This window comes from Sinohyriopsis cumingii, chromosome 6 (genome assembly GCF_028554795.1).
Source record: "Sinohyriopsis cumingii isolate HCF-2022 chromosome 6, ASM2855479v2, whole genome shotgun sequence".
Lineage (NCBI taxonomy): Eukaryota > Metazoa > Mollusca > Bivalvia > Unionida > Unionidae > Sinohyriopsis > Sinohyriopsis cumingii.
This window is the reverse complement of record NC_142966.1, coordinates 39,891,121-39,919,078: the sequence shown is the minus strand read 5'-3', so window position 1 is coordinate 39,919,078 and position 27,958 is coordinate 39,891,121. Positions and strand designations below refer to the sequence as shown.

The window sequence follows — 27,958 nt, the reverse complement described above, 5'->3', positions numbered from 1 at the left end:
TAAACTGAATAAATCGGAATCCAAACAAACTAGATTGTAAGGATACATATTTGATCCGATTATGTCAGAGCATTCGAAAGTATGCAGCTGTAAATTAATTCCTAGTTATGCAAAGAATTCCTGCAAATTATTTATAGTAGAAAAATGTGCTCTGCAATTGATGACTTTTTCCTCACATTTGCATACGTGCAAACTATGGTTCATTTCCACAATGAAAGATTATAGTTTGTACAAATTGAATGAATGAATAAAGAAAATGAATGATAGGTCGAGTTTCTTGCCAAACAGAGGGTAGTAATTCAAAAATAATGTCAGATGGCATGTTAGATGTACCTCCAAAAAAGAAACAAAAATTTTAAATAAAGTTTCAGAAATCTTGGCTATTACATTTATATGTTTTCAATAAATTTCAACAAAACACCATGATGGGAGGTATGTTGTGTAATATTTGCATAAATTATTGGGAAATAACCCTTTTACATCAGAAATTGGCATTGAGCTGCTTACCAGATAAAAACCTCAAATTTTTGCTGCAGAAGTTAATCATACTTCAAACTTTGAACTAAATTGAAACCGTCACGAAACAAATTGCATGATCATTTGAGGTGCTCTTTCCAAATTGAAAACTATACCAAATCTTTACGCTGGCCACCCTTTATTATCCCAGATAGTACAGAAGCGTAATGTTTTTATACCATATTAGACACATACATCTGAATTGTGCATACATGCATGCTCCTCTCTAGTTGAATGCATTCTTGTCAGGTGAGGTGATCTCCACCCTGTGAAACAAGTGTTTTGACTTAAACTGCATAAAGAAACTATGAGGAAGTGCCACCAGAGAAAAGTTTGGCCCTTTTAAGGGAATGCAGTTTATACAACAGGTTTAATTATGTTTTATGAATTATATGTGCGTGATCATTATGAGATTCCATTTATATTTTGTCAGTGGTATATACAGTATTGAATTAAAGAAATCATGATGGAAAAAATATTAGAAGTAGAGGGTGGAAATATTTAACAAGAAATGTAGGGGATTGAACAACAAGCTTAAGCTTATTTTGTAGAGAGGAAGGTATAAAAGACACGTTTAACAGGTCAGGTGGTACAATGTATTTATACTCATATATCTTGAACTTTTGGAATGCCATAAAAAGTGACTTGCTGCTCTTGACTGATTGTAAATAGTTATGCAGTAATAGCAAAGTTGTGTATATGTTGGGGCAAGATTTCTTTGTTCTTGATCGATAGGTTTTTTGAACAGTGAGAAATGCAGTTCTGGTTGAAAATGAACAACTATTGTTATATGACTAATTGTGTTTTAAAAGATTACTGTTTATGGAGCTGCAACCAAGTTGAAGTCTTATATTTAAAGTGTTGGCTAATCTTTCATCTAGTATCATAATAGCAGTCAGAAATTTTGGTTACAGATCTAGGTCACAGCCTTCTACATGACCCATGACTTTGCCCCTGCATCACATGAAAGCCAGCATGAGATCTCCTCCTCCCCCCCCCCCCCCCAAGCAAAGTTAGCACTAAAAGTCCAAATACAGTGCGATGTGTTGGTTTGAGGGATTTAGTAACCAACAAACCACTATTATACTACTTATATTTCCAAACAACAAAACCAATCGTGTAATCCATGTGAGATCCACAAGTGAAATTCAAATGAGGTTAACCTCCTCATGGAGAAAAGAGTGATTTGTTGACTTGAGCAAGAAATAGAGTATTCTGGCAAGCCTGTCATGTTTCAAGTGGAATCAAGCATTTATTGTTTTGTGCAAGAGACTATCAAATTGAAAGCCATTGATGTGAAAAACGATTCAGATTTTTGTATGTGGAAGTGCTGATCAGTATTGGAAAAATAAAATTACCATTCTGGGACTGTGTATGTTATAACACGAGATATTGATATAATAGACTATACAAGGCCTGAAAATAGCAGTGGTCAGATGTCCAGGACCTGCAGTCTTACCAGTCAGACTTGAGACAAACTTTTCAAAAGTCTAATCTCATTCAGAGGGTTTTCGATTTATTACTTGGAAAGAGTCAGTTCCAAAGTCATCTGCTTGCAGCCTCATTCAGAAGGACTCGAGATGTTTGATGTAATAGCTGTCTGAAAAAAAATATGACTGTTACTGTAAGGTTGAATTAGCCTCTGATTATAACACTGAACCATGAACCTGACCAGTCACATCATGGCCAGCAGCATGACAATAAATCAAAGAAATATTGTTTGACAGGCACAGCCCAAGCAGAGACTGTTTTCTTTTGTGTGAGAATATTATATAAGAGAATTACCACTGTTTATATATAATTATGATGTAAAACTTGGAGTAATTTGGTTCATACTATGCAATCGCACATGCATCTTGTTTTTTCTCTTGATGCCACAGAAAATCTTACACCTCGGGAATTAAAGAAGTTGAGAAGCAAGCAGAGGAAAGCACAGAAGAAAGCTGAAATGGAACGAGAGAAACAGAAGCAAGAAGAGCAGAAAAAAGAACACCAGAATAAAAAACAACAAGATGCTGATCTGGAGGGACCTAAAGAGGAAGAGCTGGTTCCAGACAAGTTAGCAAGGGTAAGCTTTCATTTGAAACGTGCATTAATGTTAAATGTCATATATGTTATAATGTGCATTAATGTTAAATGTCATATGTTACAATGTGCATTAATGTTAAATGTCATATATGTTACAATGTGCATTAATGTTAAATATTATATATGTTACAACGTGCATTAATATTAAATGTGCATTAACGTTAAATGTCATGTTAGAATGTGCATTAATATTAAATGTCATATATGTTACAATGTGCATTAATATTAAATGTCATTTATGTTACAATGTGCATTAATGTTAAATGTGCATTAATGTTACAATGTGCATTAATGTTAAATGTCATGTTACAATGTGCATTAATGTTAAATATCATATATGTTACAGTGTGCATTAATGTTAAATGTCGTATGTTACAATGTGCATTAATGTTAAATGTCATATATGTTACAGTGTGCATTAATGTTAAATATAATATATGTTACTGAACAATTATACAAGTTTTAATGAAATTCTGCATTCAAAACTGTGTCAGTCAATTCTTGCATATTAATAAGTCAGTTGTGGGCTTCATATAACCTCATTTTCAGCTTTGCTTCCTTTTAGCAAAGCAGCAACATTTGGTGAGGGTGTGTCAAGCCTGTCTTAACAAAGAAGTCACTTTCACATCTGTGGGTGTTTTGTATGTCTATCCACACCCTTGATTAAGGCCAGTCTTAAAGTGTTTAGATTCTGCTCAGTAGTAACCGTGGTAGGACTTGTAATCCAAGTGCCGTGGGTTTAATACACACACAGGCCAGCTCTGGTCGGCTGCCTCAGTCTGTCCTTGTGAAAGCACTTAGGTCCCATTTCCCTGTATAATACAGTCAATATTGTGGTAAACATGCCATTAAATTTAAAAAATTCAGCTCATTATTCTGGTGTTACTTTCTTTTAAAAAAAATAGTGGCATGATCAAGAATAAAGGTATGTCTTGTTCATAAATAACCATGATTATTTGTGCAGTTCTTTTTGATTGGCATAATGTTCAGTATTGATATATAGTAACTGCTTGTTTAGGATTGTAATGGTACAGAATTTATTTTTTTTTTAAAGTCAGTCCCCAGCAGGTACAACAAAGCCATGCTCTCCATTCATTTGACTTTTCTAACAATTGTTCTAACTAGCACCCTCGTTACTTTGCATAAGAAAATTTGGACCCACCATAATAAATCTTTACTTGAAACTTAGAAGTAGAGACTTTTGATTGGCAGAACATTTTTGATTGGCAGAACATTTTTGAGTAGATTTGGGGTCCTTTCAGGTTTTATAACAGAGGGACCTGTTTTAATTTTTGCTAAAACCTGGAGACACCAGTCACTCATTATTGCAACAAAAAAGTGGTCTCAGGATAGTCCTCATTGGAGAGGTAAACAAAGATACAACAGTTTGATTCATGAATGAAGTTAATTTCATGACTGGTCTTGTCATTCAAAACATTGGTCTTCCTTGATACGTGGCCTTCCAAAACCGTAGTCTTTTAAGAGGGATTTTACTGTATTTAAAGTTCATACTTTTAAATTTGTTTTTTTTTTTAACTGCCACTTAAGTTTAAAGATTAAAAGATCATTGCATAAAGAAAGGAGAGATTTTTTATGTTGAAGTTTTTTAACCACATACAGACTTTGAAACACTAATTTTACCGGTTCAAGGAAAACAGAATGCAGAATACAAATGAATACAGAAATGATAAATGCATTTTGAAGAAAATTTAGAGCACAAATGTATAAAGCAGAATATTGAACAATTACAAGATAATGGAAATAAATTCAAATGCATTTCATGAATAAAACCATTTTCCATTGTAATCTGAAATCAGATTCATTACACAGCAAATTTTTCACTGCCAACTAGCTTTGACATTGTTTTGCTCAAGGTAAACAGCAACTGCCATTTACACGCTGACAACATCACTGGTGGTTGTATCTGTACAGCTTTTTCATTTCCTGAAACATTATAGGAAAATAACATGTACAGATAAATAGTCGACAGATGTACTTCCTTGTTTATTGCCGTTATATTTTTATTTTTTTTATAATTTATTGACATCCTTAGCATTTCATTTCTTTTTTTTATGACATGCTTGTAGTAAGACAGGTTATGATTTTAATCCTAGAAAAATTGGAAAATCTTACTTAACTCATTCGGCCACAGAGGTTTTTGTCATTTTTGCCTGAAATGTGCGTAGGAAAGACATTTGGGGTGCTATGTCTGAATACAGTGGTTTTCAACCGATTATCCATGAGAATAATGCCTAGTTGTATTAGAAACATCATTTTCCATTGGTTATTTTGCTTGCGCATGAGCAGAAGGGTAAAAGTTGGAGTTCTTTTTTATTTTTATTTTTTTTAATTTTTTTTTTTTTTTTTTTTTTTTTTTTTTTTTTTTTTTTTTTTTTTTTTTTTGCTTAATAGACCCAACATTTTCGTTTGGAAACGGCAATTTATTCCCAATGCCCACCTTATCCTAGTTTGTGCAAAAGTTCACCTGTCTGTGTGCAGTTAAGACCGGTATGCCTTAGATCTAAGGCCAAAAGGTCTAAAATCCGGACACAAAATCGCATTCCGATCTCGAGCGAATTTTGGGTGAAAAAAAACCGGGTCCAAAAAATGAGGATTTTCTTTCTGTATTTCGTAGTGCAACTAGAACTTCCAGATTATTTGATACCATTTTAGAGCTGTATCTGTCTGCTTTTTTTTAATGCCACCCACATTGGTGTATCTTAAATGGCTTTGATGCTGCAGAGCTTTGAAGTAGGGTACAGCCTCATCACGCCTACAGACGGGATCGGGGCCAAATCGGTTAAGTAAATGAGCTTAGATTTCATTTCAGATGAGCAAAATCAGAACGTATTTCAGAAACAATAAAGAGAAATCACTGAGTTGATAGCTGAAATGCAAACATGAATGGAATGCAAATGAAACAATTTTAAATGCATTTTTCAAATGCAAATAAAGCACAAATGAATGTACATTTGGTAAAATTTTCCATTTCAGGGTCGCTAGTAACAGAAATGTTAAGTAGTTTATTGATTGCGTGTGACTTCAGATGTCTTTTTTTTTCCCCAGGTGGAAGATCCATTAGAACAAGCCATTCATTTCTTAAAACCATTGCAAGTTTTGTGTGCAGACAGGATAGAAACACATATATATGCCTATGAAATTTATTCCAGGAAAGGTGAGTTCCTGCCTTTTTATTTATTTTGCTATGGTTCATGTGCATGCAGGTATTTAAACTATATATTTTTGAGAAAAATATTTTTGTTGTGGCTAATTCCCAAATGGTTGTTGCTTATTTTATGATGTAACTTTAGAGCACAAATAAAATATAAATATAGTATATGCAGATATATTGACATATTCCAAAACAGGTTGCTCAACAACCTTTTTTTGGACATTGCTGTTATCAGTGTTTTATACATTTTTAAGACGTTATGCCAACATATATGAGTGTTGTTTGACTATACTGATTCACTCCAGGTATATTGCATAAGTTGGTACTGCCTTTGCATTTCTTAGTAGCATTTTTTAAGGGTATTGTTTTGTAGTATAAAATATTTAAGAGATGATTTGAATAGATAGAGACATTATTTCATAGCAGACCAATTTATTTCAGGTAAACTGTTACTGATGTTGCAGTCTCTCAAGCGGAGTCACAAAGTTGACCCAGACAATCCACATCTGCATGTCTCTCTACTCAGGTTCCTTAAATTAGGTAAGACAAAGTGCAAACATGTTACGTATACATGCAAGTATTTATAAAGTGTGCACTGTATAGGACTTGATTTGTCTGTGTCTGTCTATTTGTCTCTCTGTCAGCTTTGCTGTTAATCTTACCTTGGTTATGATTCTTATTTTCATTCACCCCTTGAGACAAACTGTAATGTTGAGATGTGTCAAGTGAAATTGTCAGTTGATCTACTTTTCATGGCTCCTTGAGGTTTATTGATAAATATGTACTCCTTTCACAAGGGTTATTTTATGAGCTTCAGCTCACCAACAGGTCAGCTATAGTTAAATTATATGGGAAGGGTGATTGGCAAGGTTAGATTCTACATGCTGTAAAAGAAATATCTCGGGATAAAAGTTTGTGGGCTCAAACACGTTATCGTTGCAGTAAAACCATTTTTTTGGTGATGGATTTAATTTGGGAATATACAATACAGACACAAAAGCGAAATGATAATCAACCGGAATATTACTGATTTTACACTAAATATCAGTGAATTTTTTTCATTCGCTTAGTTGTGGATAATAAACACAGATACATTTTGAATTTCTCAATTGTCATCAGAAAGTGCATTACCTACAGAGCTGTAGTGGCAGCAAGACTGATGAAGAAATGCAAGGATAGCTAATGTAAGACTTTAGATCTTAGGGTATAGTTGTTTTTAGCTATTCTGGTAATGGACCAACAGTACTTATGGACTGGTCTGTTGTCTGTCCTGCAGTCCACAGCAAAAGTTTGTTTTGTTATCACTGCTAAACTACTTGGATGATTGTCAGGAAACTTTACAAACACAGACATCCAATATGGCTGCCACAATAGCCATTTAAAAATGTTATTGGAACTTCTGAATGGATGGTCATATCAAATCAGCATGGCCTGTTTTTTTATTGGTATGTTTAATTGGACCCAAACAAAAATGGTGCCACTCAGGGATCCAATATGGCTGGCAAAGTTGTCAGCTTGAAAATCCTGTCATCATTACTTCAAAAAGCATGGTCATATCGACACAGTGGTTCTCACTGAAAGACTTATTGTGATATCTAGTTGGTCATAAATGAAAATGTTACTAATGTGATCTCCATGGCCACCACAGCGGCCAGCTTGAAAACCATTTTATCACTACTTTTTATAGATGGCTGGTCTTATCGACTTTCTGCTTTCACCAAAATTCTTTTATGATGCCTGGTTGATCCCAATGGAAAAGGTGCCAATCTGATGCTCAGATTGGTCGCTATGGCAGCGATCTTGAACATATATATATAATTATTGTTAATCCACCAAAATATAGTCACAAGGTATTTTTTTGGTGCCGATCTGATGTCCAATATGACCACCATGGTTGCAATCTTGAAAATCTTATTACTGTTAAATGGAAAGTTATTTTGACATGGTTTTTCATCAGAATTCTTGTGTCAAAAACTGGTCCTAAATGAAAATTATGCACTATCCCTCAATATGGACACCATGGTGGTGATTTTGAAAAGATTGTTATCTTTACTGCACACAAATTGCCAGTAGCGTCTCATGGGTTGGTGGTTGTTTTGGGTTTTTTGTGGGTTCTTCCTCCACCATTAATACTGGCCGCCATGTATAGCCTATCGTGTGCTGAAAAATGGCGTTAAACCCCACAACAACAACAACAATTGCACAGAAATCGATGACCATATCACCAATAGACTTGTAATACTTAATTGGTCCTAAACAAAAATGGTGCCCATCATACATCCTATATAGTTGCTATGACAACCGTCTTTAAAATCTTGTTGTCACTGTTCCCTTGTTAACATTGGGTTTTCAGCTAAGACTTCTAATGAAGTCTGCCTGGTCTTAAATGAAAAATCTGACATAAAATATGGCCACTATTTGGAAATCAAGCTGAAGAACACCAAAGATATGTTTAACACTCTACAGTTAAAAGGAAGTAACGATCTTATCTTAAATTCCTGTAAATTCATTTTGGTCAGTAGTGTCAGTCTCTTCAAGGTACTTTTGTTTTCGCAAATTTCTTGATTCCGCAGTGTTAATTTTGTATGTACCATATAGGCAGAAGTTTAGGGACTAAACATTTATTGTATTCAAGTTTCAAAAATGAGAAATTCAACTTATGGAATTTTCCAGAATCTTAATTTCAAAATGCAAAAATGTCAAATTATGGTAGAACAATTTCTATCTTGGTCCCAAGGACAGAATTCTTTGTTATCTAATTATTTCTCCTCTTGATCATCACCAAAGGCAAATTAACCATCCTTCCTCAGATATGATTCTCTCTCTTCTCTTGATATAAAAGATTTTACTGGTCCTGATATTTTCTTGGCCATTGTGCTGTATCATCACAGTAATGTAACATCTTGAACACAGTACAGGTCTTTTTCTCTTTAGTAGAACAGTTTGAAAATTGTTATTAATCATAAAATGACAGCAATTTCTCCTTATAAAGGAACCTTCTAAATAGATATTTCTGATAAAGAATGCAAGGCCTTCCTTTGCTTATTCCCCTTTTGCCCAGGACCAGATAATTACAACAGGTAAAAACATGGAAACCCGAATGTGGGAAAAAATATGAATACTTTCAATTACATGGAATAAGTACGGTTGATCAAGGAACCTTGGAAAGATACTGTAGTGTATTGAAATAGTCAGGTCACTAATATGTTGCAGCGCCATTTCCATAACAGTAATCAGTTTGTGTGGTTTTAAATTATTTTGAGAAGTGTATGTTGAAATTATGGATGTAGTTTTTTTTCTTTTTAATGTTTATCAATCTGATTCTAGTTAACCAGAAGAAGGGAGAGTCCTCAGAGACAGTTCATAAGGTAATCCAGCATGAACTGGAAAGAATTTGCAGTAACAAGGATGCCAAGACATTGAATGAAGAATTCCTTAAAAGGAATAGCAACTCAGTATTACACAGGGCAGCAGGTACGTATCATGCACATCACAAGCTCAGGCATTCTGTGTCATATGTATATGAAGATTCAATATTTCTCAATATTGTCATTACCATTTTAACGATATTATGTGTCTATCCCTAAAACATGCAGATTTAGTATCATTCCAGCTTTTCCTAGTTCTTTTGACAGTTGCATGGTGGAGCATTTGATTTTATGACATTCTCTGTCAGTCCATCCAGTGCCAGTTTTAGTTTTCATACGACGACTTCAAATCATGGACCTTAACCAAACTTCATAGATGCCTTGCACTTCCAGCAAGGAAGAAGCTGCATAATTGTGTAGTCCAAAGGTCAAGGTCACTAATTGAAAGAGAAAAATGATTTCTGCACAAAAGCATACCTTTACTGAAACTTTGTGGATCACTTGCATTTAGGATAAGGAAGGAAGAAGCCTTACAGTTTTTGGTATCAAAAGTTCAGGATCAAGGTAACTGAATGAAAAAAAGAAAAATTAACTTCATCAAAACTATGTGGATGGCGAGCACATCGGGTGTAAAAAAAAAAAAGATGCCTTTCAATATTTTTGGGGTCAAAAGGTCATGGTCAGTGTAACTATTTTAAAAAAGGTTTTTGCACAATAAGTTTAGATCTGGTTTACTATTTTGACCAATCTATGCACATGGCCTGTACTTGGAATAATAAAGACAAATTGATTTTGGGTTTTAAAAAAAAGGTAAGTGGTTAGTGTCACTGTGACCCAATTAGGAAAAATAGTGTCTGCACAATTCCTTGATTTTAAGATGCAGTACTTTGATCAAATTTTCTGGATAGCTTGCACTTGGTAAGGTGCAGATTTATTGATTTGGGGATCAAAAGGTTATAGATCAGTGTCATTTTGTCTCCAAGAAAATAAGTGATTTCCACATATTGATATTTATTCAAGACTAAGTTCTTTGACCAAACTTTGTAGATGGGTTGCACTTGGAAACAGGCATCAATTGATTTTAGTGGTCAAAGGTTAGAGTGAAGCCAAGTCTGGCTTGCACATGGCAGTTGATTTTAGTAAGAACACTGGCTTGCACATGGCAGTTGATTTTAGTAAGAACACTGACTTCAAAATGGCAGTTGATTTTAGTAAGAACACTGGCTTGCACATGGCCGTTGATTTTAGTAAGAACACTGGCTTGCACATGGCAGTTGATTTTAGTAAGAACACTGACTTGCACATGGCAGTTGATTTTAGTAAGAACACTGGCTTGCACATGGCAGTTGATTTTAGGAAAATGTAGCACCCATTAGCAACATTTATGATGTTGTTTACATGAGTAGATGAGACTTGATACATATTGCTGGGCAAACAATTAAATGGAAAAAATAAGTGTTTTCAAATCATTCTTAAGAGTTGAATTCTTAAATAATTTGATTGATATCGCCGCTTTGAAGGGGACTGAGTAAGTGAATAAAATAAGTGCTCACAGATCTTTGAGTCGTGAGGTTTTTTAAAAAATCATTAAATTATTACCCACCCACCCTCTCAAAAATGTATCCATTTCCAACATCTTTTCAACCTATCCATTTATTATCTATTCACATACATGTCTGCTTCAACTCTTCAGCTATATCTGCATTTTACTCTTTCTACATATCTATCTACATGTGTGTGTATGTATATATATATATATATATAGATGGCTTTAGCTATCAGCATATAGTTGTAAGGTTCCAAAAGATACAAAGGAAACCAAAATTTCAATGAGTATTAATGCAATTTCCTTAAAATATACCTTTTTTTCTGTTTTATCTTATTGTTTTACTGTTATGTTTGGGGCAAGCTCAAATTTTCCATACATGGAGCCCCAAGTGGCCAAGTGGTCTAAAGTGGTCTCCATCACAGATCACTGCCATCTCACCTCTGCCTGCGTGGGTTTGAGTCTTGGGCTCGGGCAATGTGGATATGTGAGAAAGCTTGCCGGTAGCTTCTCGTGGGTCGGTGGTTTTTTCCCGGGTTCTTCCTCCACCATTAATACTGGCCACCATGTATAGCCTATCTTGTGCTGAAAAATGGCATTAAACCCTATAACAACAACAACAAATTTTCCAGGCAAGGAAACTTTTATCAAAATTTGTAAATCATTAAAATACATTGGACAAAAGATCAAACTCTGATACAGAGAATGGAAATGATTTTTGGAAACTAACTTTAATTACAGTATCATTAGGGCACCAATGTTTGAGGAGTTGTTGATATGGAAGGTTTACAACAGTACACACACACACACACACACACACATGCAGCTTAAATTATTTTTAGATTTACAATTATTTATGGATGGATTTGTTTTGATTGACAGCTGCCAAAATGATGTATGAATATGAGCCAACCCCTGAAGTGCAGGAAAAGGCCTTGAATCTAGCTACAAAACTTTCATGGGATCTCTCTGGACTCAATGTTAAGGTAGGTGATAAAGAATGTGAAAAATATTTTCTAATACATTAATGTGTGATCTTCTTTTAATGACAGGATTGTATGTATAATAATGTTAGATCATATAGTTACTAGGCATGAGATTGTAAGACTGACTTGGCAATGATTAATGGACAGACATATTTTATCATGAATTAGCTCACCAGTACAAGCAGACAAGTACTAAACTAGGCATTGACACCCTCACAGTGAAAGTACAGTGTCACTGCATTTGCACCTTTCTTTCTTCCAAGGTCTTCATTAGCCGTTTTCATTGGCATTCCATGCATTTACATTGGTGTGGGTGCTAAAGCAGACAAGCTTTGTACATGCATGTAATTATTTATACATCCTTTTATCAAGTTTTGTTGTTATCACAGGTTATTTTGCGCCCTGTATACACTGAAAATTAAGTTTGAGTACATTGTCGTAAGTGTATTTCTCAAGCACTGTTCATGCTAAAATTATTACATCATATTAGAGGTTCTCAAACTGACGTGCAGACCACCAGTGATGTCCATTCAGGTGCTCTACATGCTTCACTCAGATTGTTTGTACAAAGGTTCCAGAACAATCAGGAAATTGCTATAAAAAAGAACGGGCTCATCATTGCAATATAAAGGAAAGAGGAGAAAAGGTTAAGATTTTATATTTCAATTGTGACCAATTCAGTTTTTCACATGCTGTGTAAATACTATCCTCAGTAGAATGAGGGGATGCATTACTGTTCTTTCCTTGTAGAAGTTGGAAATTTTCCCATGTTGCCTGTTTCACTACCTTGGGTTAAATTTTGTGTTTAATGTTTATTCATCATTGGTATTACCAGACCCTTACAAAAAAAAGGCTCATCATATTTTATATTTTAGTTTATGAGCGTAGAACGTAAGGACTGTTGTACTTCATTCATCTATCCATTTGTGCAAGTTTGTTTGTTGCTTCATAACTTCTTGACAAATGGCCATTAAACACACATTCATCCCATGGTCTTGTTCTTGAATAAAAACACTGACAAACTGATGGCCACCAAAGCAACCTTCTTGAAATTCTTTTTATGCTGACTCCTGCTGAATGGAAAGTCAACATGGGGTTTTCTCTAAAAGACTAAAAGCTGTACTGCTTGCAAATTAATTATGGAGACAACAGTAGCAATTTTGAAAAATCTTTTTTTGCTGTTTCTAAAATTGGTGCTCAGACATCCAGTATGGCCATCTTGAAATTTTTTATTAACTACTCCTGAATGAAGGGCTGTATGAGCGTGGAGTTTTCATTGAAAGACTTCATATGGTATCAAGTTGAGTGAAAATGAAATAATGCCAATCCAACTTCAATATGGCCACAACAATGGCCATCTTAAACATCTTGTTATCCAAGATGGGTGGTTGCATCAGTATTGTGCTTTCACCAAAAGAATTATGTTCTGTTTGATCCTAAATCAGAATGGTGCTAGTATTACCACCCTGGCAGCTGTCTTGACAATCTTGTCATTACTTCAGATAATTGTAAAGTCATGTCAGCATGGGGTTTCCACCAGAATTCTTCTGTATTGTTGATCCTGAATGGAAATTCATGTTAGCATGGGGTTTCCACCAGAATTCTTCTGTCTTGTTGACCCTGAATGAAAAGAGTGCCAATAACTGTCATCCAGTCCACCACAGCAGCTAATTTGAAAATCTTGTTATTGCTGAAGAATATCCTTATATAGTTTACACAGTGGTTAAAAGGAAGAAATGGTCTTGAATTCCTTGAAATTCTTTTTAGCTGCTAGAGCATTGGTCTTTTCAGTTTTGTTGCTTTCATGACCACATGCATATCTGGCATGCACAATGCATCTTATTTTCCCAAGAATTGTAAAACATTGTGAGGAGATGCATATTGATAAGTACAACACCCTTCTTGAGAAAATTGGTCTTTTTGATCTATATTTCTATTTCAGTTACTTAGTTGAAATGTTGTGTTTTAAGTTAATTTATTGGGTATTGTATATTTCAAATTTTGTGACACTTGATAAATGGAGGCATCTTTTAGTTCCACACCCTTGCAGCCAGAGATGGCCACTGTGAGCTACATTTAATTTGCTGGCAATTTCTGTTAAATCATGACGATGTACATGTTTAACACTCCTGTTTAGAAGAGCTTACATGATGGCCTATTGTTTTGTCGGCTATCCATCCTGCTGTTGGCATAAGTTTGTAATTGCTACTTCTCCTAAACTACTCGAAGGATTGCCAAGAAATTTAATGTGACTATTCAACCCAAGGTCTACTTGGTCTTAATAAAGTGGTGCTGTTGGAACATTGAGTTTGGCCATACTGCTTCAAGAACTCCAGAACGGATGGGAAATCTCAAGTGGTCAGTTGGTCTGAGGCACTCACCTTTACAGATCACTGACACCTCACTTTTGTCTGAGTAGATTCAAGATCAGCTTGGACAACATGGGTATGTGAGAAAGTGTGCCAGGAGTTTCCCATGGGTTGGTGTTTCTTCACGAGGATTTCACAGGTTCTTCCTCCACCAAATACTCTGGCCAACATTTATAGTCTATCATATTTTGATATTTTTATGTCCTACTGTAACCTATAAAATCCCTATTTTCGTAAGCCTCGCAATGACCAATAAAACCCAATATTTTTACATGTTGAAAGGGTCTCAAAATTCCTTTTAAAATAGTGATAATTTTGAAAAATATGGGAGACAAAATCAGTTTGCACTGATATTGGCAAAGTAGCATCTCAGCATCTCTTGAGTGCAAAGTCTATTGTTAATTTTGATTGTAAGCACATGTTCCAGATGAAGTTGTACCAACAGAAATTGATGATGATTGACATGGGAACCAAAAGCTCAAAGGTTGATAGTGGGGAAAGAAGGCAGCATTTGCCTAAATGTCACTAATCACTTGTCACTTATTTCTGATTTTTTTAAAAATCAGGCTTTAGTGAAAAATCGGATTTTTTATTTGTTGTTGTAAAAAATGAAGAGCACTTGTGGATTCTAGATCAGAATTGTCTTCTTTCTACATATATTCACAATCTCCAAATTACAAACTGAGATATTTGGAAGAAACTTAAGTATTATCTTTTTTCTTTTCCTTAGAACTGTATTGAGGTGCTGGAATACATGTGCCGTGGCGAGTTTGGAAAGTGTGAGAAGGCTGTACAGGACTACCAAGTACAATGTCACAATCTCTTCCCATGTGCTCCTTCCTTCATCATCCCTGCTAATAGTCAACCTGATCAAATTGTAGCCAATGGAACAGCTTCTTAAGACTTCAGACCATTTATTGAATGAGCAATGCAAGTCGTGTGTGCAGAATGAAATTATGGATTGTCTCCCTTGTACAGCTGTTGTGCCATTACTGGATACAAAGTATACAGAGACTCATCTGAAAGACTTGAGTACAAATCAAAGTGTGATACATTTTTTTCACCCAATAGCCAATAAGCAACTTGGGATCACCATTTTTGCTCTTTCATGACTCTAGAACAGACTTTGCTAGGTTCCTTGTTTGAGATAGGCTGTTGGGATTATTTCTGGGCTTTGTATGGTAGATCTTCAATTGACTTTCTTCCCATTAACCATATACACAGGCTGTGGAAGAGTTGGGTGTGCATTGTGTGACTGTATTTGTGTGATAGGTGTGACAGTAATTTTGCAGAGTCCACATTAGTGGGCAGCAAACATAGCATTTCCTTTTTCAGGTGCCATTTCATCAACCCTTTGATTATACTTATTACAAATAACCGAAGGATCGAATTAGAATACTTCTTTTGCAGGTAAATTGGTATATTCTTCTGATTATTTGTCAAGTTTCACAGCATTTTGCAAAAGAAATAAGCAAGGTTAAATGTAAACTTGTTCAGAAGGGAATAACTTCAAACCAGATTAATCGCCTTAGTTTCAAACTCCAGCTCACAAGATAATAATGTCAGAATTCTAAATGGTTGTATTGTTGTAAACATCACTCTTTCATTGTCATGCAGACATTTTGCAAAAGATACGTGCAACCAGTTCATGAAGAACATAATATAGAAATGGGGTCATATTAGTCAGCAGAACTCCAAACAGTTTATGAACTGTTAGATCTTCATTCTGTGGGAAGCAGTTACAGTCAGTCTCGCATACCATTACCACCCACTCTCGCCCTAATCATCTTACCTCGGAGAGTTAACTGAAAATATATTTCTACATTTTCAAAGCACTTGTTGACTGTGGAATTGACACTATCCATTTCTTTATTCTCTAAATAGTCAATGATGCAGCTGTCAGCTTCATTTTTCAACGAATATGCCATGTGATATGACTTTGGAACAAAACTATTAAAGTTGTAGGGGTTGATGAGTGTGCTGTTACTTGCTGCACTCCGTTTTTGCTGTGCATTAGTACAAAGCTATTGTTATCAGGGTGAAGTTAAATTTCTGTGAGAATATTTCATATTTAGCTCTTCATTTTAGACCAGAAGAGCTTATTAGATAATATATTGTCTCTCCTATATCCTTCCGTCCTTAAGTACAAGTTTGTTATCACTAATCCTCCTAAATTACTTGCCATGAAACTTTAAAACACATATTCATCCCATGGTCTAGTTGGTCCCAAAAGATGTTACTGCTCTTGCATATAGCTGTCATAGCGGTACTTGCTTTTTCAGATAACATCACCTTGGTCTTTGAGGGTTTGAGTCTCAGGCTCCTCCAGCATGGGCTTTTGCGGGTTCTTCCTTGACAAGATACACTGGCCACTATGTACTGTGCTGAAAAATGGCATTAAACATGGTGTTTTCACAAAAAGAGTTCTTATAATATCTAGTTGTCATAAATGAAACTGACTAACCCTGAAAATGCCATCATTGTGGCTACCTTGCAGATGTGGGGTCTTGTATAGCTGCCACAGTAGCCATCTTGAAAATTTGTTTAGATAGAGAACTACTTCCCTTGTACCTGGCCAAGGTATAGGTTGCATTAAGGTGTTTACAAAAGCTACAAGACCATTTCACACCTACTGCTATGTATGTTACATAATACAAGATGCTGTGTTTGGGTTTCAGTTAAAAGAGCTATTTATTAAGCACGAATACAAGTTTCTCGTGTCTAAAGCAGAAACTCCCGGTGTCTGATTTGGGCAGTTTATAGGCAGTCAGTTTTTAGGGACCTGAAGTAAACATTTCCAGATTTATTGAAATAAAAGTGGTCCTATTTCTGTTCAATTTGGATTGTGAAGAAATCACTTCCCAGATTAATTTTTGAGATAGTCCCTGCATTTAACCTCTCAGGTAATCGAATGCCTGCCCATCTTTACCATCCATCTTCAGTACGAAAGGAACTTTTCATGGTCACACTGAATCTGAAGAGAGCATGGAAAATACCACTCAAATTCCTTTGATAAAACAATTTTCTTAAAACCAATAAAATATCAGTTAGAACTAAATGACTGCTGAGTTCACTGTGTTTTTAGTCCAGCATTTATGGAATGTGTAGTTGTTGTTGTGGGGTTTAACGCCATTTTTCAGCACGATAGGCTATACATGGCGGCCAGTATTAATGGTGGAGGAAGAACCCGGAAAACCCCGGAAAGAACCACCGACCCACGAGAAGCTACTGGCAGGCTTTCTCACATGCCCACATTGGCTGAATCTTAGACTCGAACCGCCGCAGACAGAGGTGAGATGGCAGTGATCCGTAACGAAGAGCGCTTTAGACCACTCGGCCACTCGGGGCCCCGGAATGTGTAGGGTGCTTATAAAAATCAAAGGAGATAGAGAGACAAGGATGGATTTTATACCTCTCCAAATTCATTCTGTGATTATTTGAATACAACATTTTGGCATTAGTTGCAGCTCTACTTATGCTAGATCTTCATCTCCAGGGTGTCAGTGCTAGACTCTTTCTGGGTCAAATAATTTCTCCCATCAGTTAGATTAAAACAGCTTTTTCTAGCAAGAATAAGGCGAAAGCTGCAAAATTAAGAAGGAAGTGAGTGCAGAAAGTTCCAAATTGCTATTTTTAAAATAGTCACTTTAGACTTTTATTTTTGTATCAGATGAATAAAATGCAGATGAAATATTAAAACCTTTTTAAAAATAAGTACTTTTTCTTATTTTGCTTCATAGTTACTGCCTTAAATCACAGTGAAAATTGGTTATGGTTCCTAAAAACCTGTTTCTGTGGTAAAAGTCATTGCTGCATATGTTTCAAGGATATTGAATGAAATAATTTTATTTGCATTTGACCTTCTTTTCCAAATGGACTAAACAAATTTAATGTTGTCCTATTTTAAGAATCATGCTTTAATTTTTAGCAGGAATTCCACGCATAGTATAATCTATGCCACTTAGATAAGCAGATTTATACCAAAATTTATTTCAACTTTCCATCTTTATCATTAATGGAAACATTTTCACAAAAGTTGACATTTTGCTTCGGTGATTAATACATTGTATTCAGAACAAAGGGGTTGAGGGAATGGCATGAAATCAATGCATGGTGAAGTCAAGTTCACTTTGTCTGCAAGTTTCTGCAAAATGACCAACTCCATCGTGATTATTTCCCACTAAATCAACCCTACATTATATTCAGAATAAATTACTATGAAGCTGAGATGATTCCTTTGGAGATGTACGAGCAAGTTCTGACCAGGAGGTCATAGATAGTCAAAGAAAAATGGTGTTTTAGGTTTTAGTTCAGACTTATTTTATAAACCCCATGGTGGATTATGTTCTTTATGTAGGTAAACGATTTATCCTGTGCCATTTTTGGGGTCAGGGTGCTTGTACTGAGTGTGACATGCGGGTCCTAGCTTTGCTGGTGCAATAGATGTACCCCAAAATAATGCATGTAAGACAAAGACCTCTGTCTGGAGAATTGACAGATTAGTAGGTAGTAGATCCTGCATTCAGTCGGAATATCTGTTTCATGTTAAATAGGCACATTTAGGATCTGTGCCATTTTCAGTGAGCAAGGTAGGGTGACTTGGCATGTGAATTAGTGATCTACTACTGGTATGTCATCTTATTGTCATTTGATTGAAACTGTTGCACTTGGGATCTCATGGGTAATACACTTTGTCCCTCACCCTCCAGACATCAGGCAACATGCAATATTTTAATGCAACAAAGAGAAAAAAAGGAAAATTGTAGTGCATAATGTAGGTACAAAAAAGATGAGATATGTTATGAGCTTCAACAGTTTTGCCACCATAACTATTTCATATTTTCCTTGGACACTCCTTGTTGCAATAAACATTTGATCATGTGATCCAAGTAACTCTGGGAAAACATCAACATATTAGAATATATGGTTGACCAGAAATGAGCTGCACCATAGATTTTTCCATTCCAGATCTTGTTCTCATTAAATTTATTATGCACTCTTTATCTACCAGCATTTATCATAATAGATACCCATGTTTTCTTGCTTTTCTTTTCAGATTATTAAATTATTAGTCCAATGACAAATTATGTATTTACATAAATTCTCTTTTATCATTAATTCAGCTTGAGAATAAATTATACCTTTCTTTCTTTCTTACATTACACTACTGTCTGTCAAAGACATTGCAACTCGGCCAATTACCACAAACCTTGAATGTTTTCATTGTCAGATTCATTGGTTTGAAATGGATATTCAATGCCATCTGTCAGTTTTTATCACTTAACAAATTTGGCTTTATATGCAGCACGGTTGAAAGCACAAAATAACACATCCATCACAAAAATGTACTATCCTACCTTTTATATTGATAATGAAAATTTTTAATTCAAGGTTACAACTAAATTTCCTATTTCTTTTTACTGTTTAGCTTGGTAAAAGTCATAGCTTCGGCCACACCACAAAGGTAGCAGTTTGTTACTGTTGTCATAACAGTTTTTAGCTTTAACTTGTCCTTAATCTTTTTTTCTTAGGTCATTGTCTGTACACTTGAACCTGCAAAGTTCATTATCTCATGAACTTATCCTTAATCCTTTTGTCTTGGGTCATTGTCTGTACACGAAAACCTGCAAAGTTCATTATCTCCTGAGCTTGGACCAACTGTTATAGCGCAGGGCATGTTTTTTTTGCCCTGCTTGCATAAACATTCTGACAGTGATTAAAATCTCAGACATAACTGACGGATACTGACAAATTCACGTTCTTTAGACCTGTTTTTCAATTTTCCATGCACATGTTTTACATTTATGAATGTGAAAAATGTTATTCAAAACATACCAAAACAATAACTGTCTCTAACATGAAATTCAGTACTTTATCTGACGGTTTACTAAAAATAGTAGTAACAGTAATTCTAAAGGATCACCAAAACATAACCTTTTATCAGTGCCTGTTGGACCTACTTAAAAGTTAGTTTCATTTTTAATTAGATTGGGTTAAACACATGTATCACTTTTCCACTGATAGAGGCAGCATCTGTGTTTAAGTTTTGTGTTGACACTTTTGTCGGTGAGGTACAAGGCAGGTACACCAATGGACATTAGGTACAATGGAGGTACACCAATGGGCATTAGGTACAATGGAGGTACACCATGGAGATTAGGTACAATGGAGGTACACCAATGGATCAACATTAATCAGAACACTTGTACCTTGATTTCAAGTTCCCAGGATGGTGCAGTGATAAGAGTCTGCTTTAGTGAAACTGCAGTCCTGGTTCATTAGTCATAACTGCCAGAAATTACAAGATTTGTAACTTTTTTTTAAAGAAACAATAACCCGATCATGTTAATTGTTGCTATTGAAGTTTGAAACTTAGAATCTGTATTTTAAAAAAACTTATTAGAATTTTGATTAACTGTTTTATCTCTGATTAATGTATATGGCATGTTACAATAATACCTTGCATCATCATCATTATTATTATTATTATTATTATTATTATTATTTGTCATTGAGGAACAAATCCAGAGTTTTTCATTTCAATCAAATCACATGTAAAGAAACAAATTTTACTTATTTATAAATTTAGAGTGTATATGTGAAAGTTTGTGTATCAAATTGTGTATAGAAGCATATTTGTAAATGTGTCCATAGCTAAGCAACCCTACTACTGTTTGACATGATTTGTGGGCCATGTAATCGTTATGTGAAAACATTTTGTTCTCAGTGTGTTTAAAATGCATAAAAAAAATTTAACAAGATTTCATTGCAAAATTTGTGCTCTTCATTCTTATCTGATATTTATGGAAGGATACCTTTAGAAACTACACACTATATTAAAATGTAAATGTAATCCTAGTCACTTTGAAAAAATGTTATATTATGCAGGTGGTAAAAAAAAAATCCATGCAACTTCTCATTATGTCGATTTTAAATTTTAACATAATTTTGCATCTTGTCTTTGTCTAGAGCACATGATTCAGCCTTTCTAGCGTTTTCTCGGAAATGCACCATCTGACCGGAAAAACAGTACCTACATTAGACATAATGTTTTGTTGAGTTGCTAAGGAAGTTTTCTGATTTATTTCCAGTATAATCTAGCAGACAGAAATCCAGCATGCTGGTTATAATCATTATTTCAGTAGTTCTAATTGTTTGGTTCATCAGCTCATTTAGTGCAAATCAGTCAAAGATATTGAAATAAAACTAATCAAAATTCATTGACAAAGTAATGTTAATAATGTTGACATCAGAGACATGGATTTTTTATGCAAAACTGTCAAATGTAATTAATTGTACATTTTCCTTGATATATATATTCATCAATACACATGTTTAGGTAGGTAACAATTATTTCTAAATCAGTAGTAAATGCTGGAAAGACTGCATTCTGTTGAAGTGACTAAGAAGTCCAGACACGATGAACACTTACTGTAAGTCCAGTCACCAGATGAGTTCGTACTGTTGAAATAAGAAAGAAGTCCAGTCACTAGATGAATGCTTACGTTACTAGATGGTACATTGAATTAATTTCAGTACATGTGAAATGAAGCTGGGGATTACACTGTAATGTACATTAAAGTTTTCAGTATCGTATTTTGAAATTTCTGCAGATTGTTTTAAAAAATATCAGTCACATTATATATATATATATATATATATATATATATATATATATATATATATAATATGACAAGATAATATGAAGCACTGTTGGGGATCTTTAAATTTGGACATACTTTGAGATATCTCACATGGTTGAGAAACATTGTTGGGTCTTTGGATTAATTTTTAGATGGACAGATAGACAAAAAATATACTCTCGTAAGTAGTGGCCGAGTGGTCTAAAGCGCTCTCCGTTATGAATCACTGCCGTCTCACCTGTCTGCGTGGGTTCGAGTCTCGGATTCAGCCAATGTGGGTATATGAGAAAGCTTGCCAGTAGCTTCTCGTGGGTCGGTGGTTCTTTCCGGGGTTTTCCCGGGTTCTTCCTCCACCATTAATACTGGCCACCATGTAATGCCTATCTTGTGCTGAAAAATGGCATTAAACCCCACAACAACAACAACAACAACAACTACTCTCGTAAGTCTGTGCAGTCATTAAAAACTGGTTAATACTTGAAGTAAGTAAGGTGCACATGTTCTTTCTGATAACTTCTAATGTTCCCTTTTCATTTTTGATTGCTAATGGTTAAGGCTGGGTTGATAATGACAGGTTTTTATGCGCTAAGAGTGCATTTTGGCCTAATTGCTGGATGTTTGTGATCATGGCCTAATTGCTGCATGTTTGTTTTAATGTGCCTAATCGCTGCATGTTTGTGATCATGGGCCTAGTCACTACATGTTTGTAATCATTGTGACACCCTTTGCAGAATTGTTAGACTATGACTATTTGTTTGTGAAATACACACAGTTGATGCAAGAATTAATCGCTAATTGCATTTTGCAGAAATCTAAACTTGTGTCCTATACTGTGATAGTTGGCTATACTTTGTTGTATTATGGATTTGTGATCATGGTCACATGATGCATCTCAATATTGTTGATTGACTACAGCCTCTTGGCCTCAGTTTGAAATGTAACAAATACTTCTGTCAAAATGATCTCAGGCAGTGTTTCTTATTCATGGGATGGCGTTAACTGGAAATTAATAACATTGTGACATTCCTTGGAACTCTTTCAAAATTGCAGGTTTAGGTATTTGTGTGACATCAGTATTTCTTTCTTATTTAGCATTATTAATACTCTTACTTGTCTTTACTGGGGCCCTGAGTGGCCTAGTGGTCTAAAGCGCTCTCCGTTACAGATCACTGCCATCTCACCTCTGTCTGCGTGGGTTCGAGTCTCGGAATCGGCCAATGTAGTTATGTGAAAAAGCTTGCCAGTAGCTTCTCGAGGGTCGGTGGTTCTTTACGGGGATTTCCCAGGTTCTTCCTCCACCATTAATACTGGCCGCCATGTATAGCCTATTATGTGCTGGAAAATGGCGTTAAACCCAACACCACCACCAACAACAACTTGTCTTTACTATGCCAACCAGTAGATAACCCATTTTTTTTAAAGGTTGTGGGCCAGTTGACCTATTTGGAAGAAAGCCTTCATACAACAGTGGTGATGCGCTAGTAGATCAGGGCCTGTATTGTCCATTAAAAATTTAAAATAGCAGCCCTGACCCTAGTCAGCTGGTGCATCATAGTGACAGATTGGATCCTAGTCGGAATGTTAACGGATCTATCTGATGTGAGTTGAAGTCATTTGACTCTAAAAATAGGTAATTGTAGTGATTTTCCTGATGGTCAGTAGTTGATGGATGAATTTCAGCCTATATAGATCCTCATGAAAAGATTGACATTTCAGATTAGATTTGTATTTCAACCATCACTTAAATTCCTGTTCTTTTAATTTTTGATGTTATTCATTTATTTTCAATGTTGCATTGGAAAATGCATATATTTTCATAATTCTTTACATGTACAAGTTAACACCTATTATTTTTGATGCCCACCATATGTTGCCATGTCCATCTGTATGCTATGAATTTCATTTTTGCACAATAACTTGATTTCTGTACCATCAACGTTTACAAGACTTTAAAGATGGCTTGCTCTAGCAATGTAGAAGAAATCTACTGATTTTAGGATAAATGGTTAGAATTAAAGGTTACTTTGCTTCAAAGAAGAAAAATGGTTTCCACATAATAATTATTGTACATCACATTCGTGGAGCAAATGTTGCAAATGGCTTGCACTTTGGGAAGGAAAGAGCCTTATGATTTGGATGTGAGAGGTCCAGGTTACCATGACAGAGAATAAATATGGTTTCTGCACAAAATCTACATTGTACTCTCATCAAAGTTTGTGAATGCCAATCATGGTTAAGAAAGGATCTTATTGATATTATGGTCTAAAGGCCAAAGTCATTGTCTGAAATCTAACACCAAAAGTTCTTTTTTGTACAATAACTTTCATTGTAGACCTTAACCTGAAGTTCATGGAGGTCTTGCGCTTAGTGTGTACAATAGTCCTGCTAATTTTTCGATCAAAATGTCTGGTTATTCTGGCTCAGTTTAAATTGAATTTGCATAATTTTGTTTTGGACTAAAGTTTCTTGACCAAACTTTGTGGATGCACTTGGAGTAATTAGGAAATATTTAAATTTTGAAGTTTACAGGCCGGAGATCATGATCATGGTAATCTTTTTTCTTAAAAATAATGGTTTCTGCGCTGCATGTTTAATTCAGGCCAGCATACCAGCTTGACCAAAGGTCCCAAACATATTGATTGATTGTGCAGTAATTTCCGTAGCCAACATACTCTACCAGTGCCAGCATAGAGGACTATTACACATGGGCATCAAATGTTCCATTCATGGTGCTCTTTTACATATTTCTTTCTTTTCAATTATATGGTATACTTCTCATGGGGCCCTGTGTGGCCAAGTGGTCTAAGGTGCTTCCACGTACAGATCACTGTCATCTCATCTCTCTGAGCAAGTTCAAATCTCTGGCTTGGACAACACAGGTATGTGAGAAAGCTTACCAGTAGCTTCCCATGGATCAGTGGTTCTTCCTGGGGTTTCCGGGTTTTTCCCTCCACCAGATATACTGGGCGCTATGTCTATCATGTGCTGAAGAAGGGTGTTGAGAAAACAATGTAATATTAATTGTATCTTAATAGCAAGTACAAAATCTGGCATATGGATATTGCAAGTTTTAATCGGGTTCTCATTTTTACAAGTATCTATCAAAACTGGCAGATAACATAAGTTGCTGGTTCTATACCTGCCCATGCCAGACCATGCTGGCAACCTCAGCATGTCCTTGGAATTTGGCATCTTTTTGTCCAATATCTCTGCACAATATTTCCAGTGTGTTCAAAGTGCCATTTAAATGAACAACCCCACCCTGTTAATTTTGTAAAGACCCCATCTAATAAAAGTAATGGTGTGCTGAGTAGAGGTGAACAGGTGCAGTCACTAACCGTGCTGCTGAATCTACTGATTTAATTTATTCCTGTATTTAAAGGATGATACCCCATTTTCATCAGTAGCTATTTGATCGCCACATGTGTCAAGAATTTTAGGGGGCCCCGAGTGGTCTAAAGTGCTTTCCGTTACGGATCACTGCCATCTCACCTCTGAGTGGGTTTGAGTCTCGGATTCAGCCAATGTGGGTGTGTGAGAAAGCTTGCCAGCAGCTTCTTGTGGGTCGATGGTTCTTTCTGGGGCTTTCACGGGTTCTTTCTCCACCATTAATAATGGCCGCCATTTATAGCCTATCGTGTGCTGAAAAAATGGCGTTAAACCCTACAACAAGAATTTTAGAGTGTCTAGTCCAAGTTGAATTTTTGTCACTGTGACCAAAGAAATTGAAATGGTCTGTTTTGTTCAGAGTCCTGTTTGCCCTGCCATTGTTTAGTATGTTGTTAATTAGCTATTTTATCATGAAAAGTAGAAGCAGACCTGGCACAGTATTTAATGTTTTTTTTAAATTGGTTTGCTTACTGTACAATTAATTATACATGGTCCTTAAAAACTGAATACTTGTCCAAAGTGTGACAAAGCATTTAGAAATGGACTTCAGTGGAAATGCTTCATCTCTAGATCACAAAAATTAACATTTGTTAAAATAATTGTGAGTGAATGAAAAATTCATTTAAGAAATGCTGATTTGGAATCTTTAAGATAGGTGGCTACATTATGCAAAATGAATTATTGTGCCTTAGTTTTTACTGCTGTTAAACTTTTTGATCTGATGTTCAATGTAAGTGGCTAGATCAACAATTTTACTTTATTTTAGAAAACTTTTGGAACTATATAAATACAAGTGTTGGAAATAATCTATATTGACCACATTTAACTTGTATTTATCAGATGTGTATCTTTAGCATATCATTGATAGAATGGGAGCAGGTTATTGAATGTTATTCAAAGTCGAACATGTTTGTGTAATAATACAAAAATAGATCCATCTATAATTTGTTTTCTCAAAAGCATGTGTCAGATAAACTGCATAAGACTTTTTATTTGTACATTGCAAAATTTAAATTATTCCAACAGATGAACCAGAGTAATCCGCTAAACATTTAGAGGAATAATAAATAACATTGGAAATTATTGTTGACATTTTTAACATACTGTCATATGGTACATAGGCCAAAGCTATTCAGAGTTGCTTTGTCTTCGTTTAAGAAAGATCTAAATGCTAGCTGTTGTATGTTTGTCTATTGATGTGACTGAGTGCAAGTGCCTGTATATGGTATACAAGCATTCTAAACCTATGTAAAATATTTTGTATGAAAATTTGTAAGCTTTCTACCATGCATATTTAATTTCTTCATAAATCTGTCATTGATGAAAGACATTCACACGATTTTAAAATAAAAGGTTAAAAACTTCAACAAGCAATTAATATTATTTTCACCCACAGACAAGGACACCAGTTTGTACCAAAATTTGTTGATGTTTGAATGGAATACAGTAATTAGTACACTTGAATTGAAGCCTTTGGAAACTCCTCTGCTAAATCAGCATGTTAGGCTTGCAGTTTATAGCTGTTCATGTGTAAATGGACAGAAAGATGAAGATAAGTAGTATAGGATATCGGGGGGGGGGGGTCCATGTTAAAATGCATGCTACAGCTTTGACTACAATTGTTACTGTCAGTAGATTCAGTGGAGGATTGTGAAGAAGATAGCCAATACAACTTCTGGACTATACAACTTGCTACAACAGTGCAGTCGCACATAAGTCGTTGAAAGAAGCACCCACTGTAGACACCCCAACACAATGTCTTCAATTATTCTATGTTATAATATATTGGCACTTGTCAATTATGTGAACGCTCATGGGTATTTGTATCTAAAGTGACATCACGTGTCCGTTCTTCTCTAAGTGGAAGATTGAACAACACCCTAATATAATTTAATGACATGCATTATGATTGGTCGAGAGTCTTACCCTTTTCAGGGGTGATAGTGTTTTTGCGCATGGATGGTAGCATTCCTACTCATTTTGTTGGTTAGTTGGTGTTGGTCACTCCGGGCGTGTTGGTTAGTAGGTGTAAGTTTTGGTCACTCAAATAGCGTGATGGTTAATAAGTAGGTGTTGGTCACTGAAAGGGCGTGATGGTTAGTAGGATGGAATGTTGGTCAGATGTACGGTTTGGTTGGTAAAAATGGCTTGTTTTTCAAATTATCCTTTTCCCTCAACCCCATATTTTCTTGATGTCCCCGAGTATGAAAACACTGTGGGACTATATTGTTAATTTCCCATTGATTCCATATTTGTTGATCTTCGTAAGTATACAAATGGCACAGTGGGGTCATAACGTTAGTCTTCCATGCTACCATTTTTCATCCTACGAATAATGATATAGGCATCTTGAGCATTACCATTCACATGTTAATCCTGTGAATCAGTTCGTGGTGTTAATTATATGGACTATTATTGGATCTCATTGTCTACCCCCCACCGTGCCATCTATTGCTTTACGGATCACTGCCATCTCACATCAGACCGCTCCGGTGGCCTAGTGGTTAGAGCGTCCACTTCGGATGCGGGAGGTCGTGGGTTCGATTCCCGGCCGAGTCATACCAAAGACTTACAAAAATGGTACTAACAGCTGCCTCGCTTGGCACTCAGCAATAAGAGGTTAGTGTTAGGACTGGTCGGCCTGGTGTCAGGATAATGTGACTGGGTTGGACATCGTGCTACATGTCTGCGGCATGATGCCCAAGTGCTAGGCATCACTATAAACTGTCACACTGCAGACATCGTAGCGATATGACTGAAACATTGTTAAAGCTACGTTAAAAATCCATATCACATCTCACCTCAGTCTGCGTGGGTTCGAGTCTAGGATTCGGCCAATGTGTGTATTCGAGAAAGCTTGCCAGTAGCTTCTCGTGGGTC

General features: G+C 35.6%; 1 protein-coding gene across 1 annotated transcript in view; it reads left to right on the top strand.

Annotated features, from left to right (window-relative positions):
* The window catches only part of LOC149796755 (N-alpha-acetyltransferase 15, NatA auxiliary subunit-like), a 95,280-nt gene extending 68,832 nt beyond the window's left edge, over positions 1–26,448 (top strand). The window contains exons 17-22 of the mRNA XM_089961409.1: positions 2,397–2,584; positions 5,671–5,779; positions 6,218–6,316; positions 9,104–9,250; positions 11,573–11,676; positions 14,776–26,448. Of these exons, the coding sequence (XP_089817535.1) occupies positions 2,397–2,584; positions 5,671–5,779; positions 6,218–6,316; positions 9,104–9,250; positions 11,573–11,676; positions 14,776–14,946 (818 nt within the window). The 3' untranslated portion in view covers positions 14,947–26,448. The remainder of the gene's footprint in view (positions 1–2,396; positions 2,585–5,670; positions 5,780–6,217; positions 6,317–9,103; positions 9,251–11,572; positions 11,677–14,775) is intronic.
* The last annotated feature ends 1,510 nt before the right edge of the window (positions 26,449–27,958 follow it).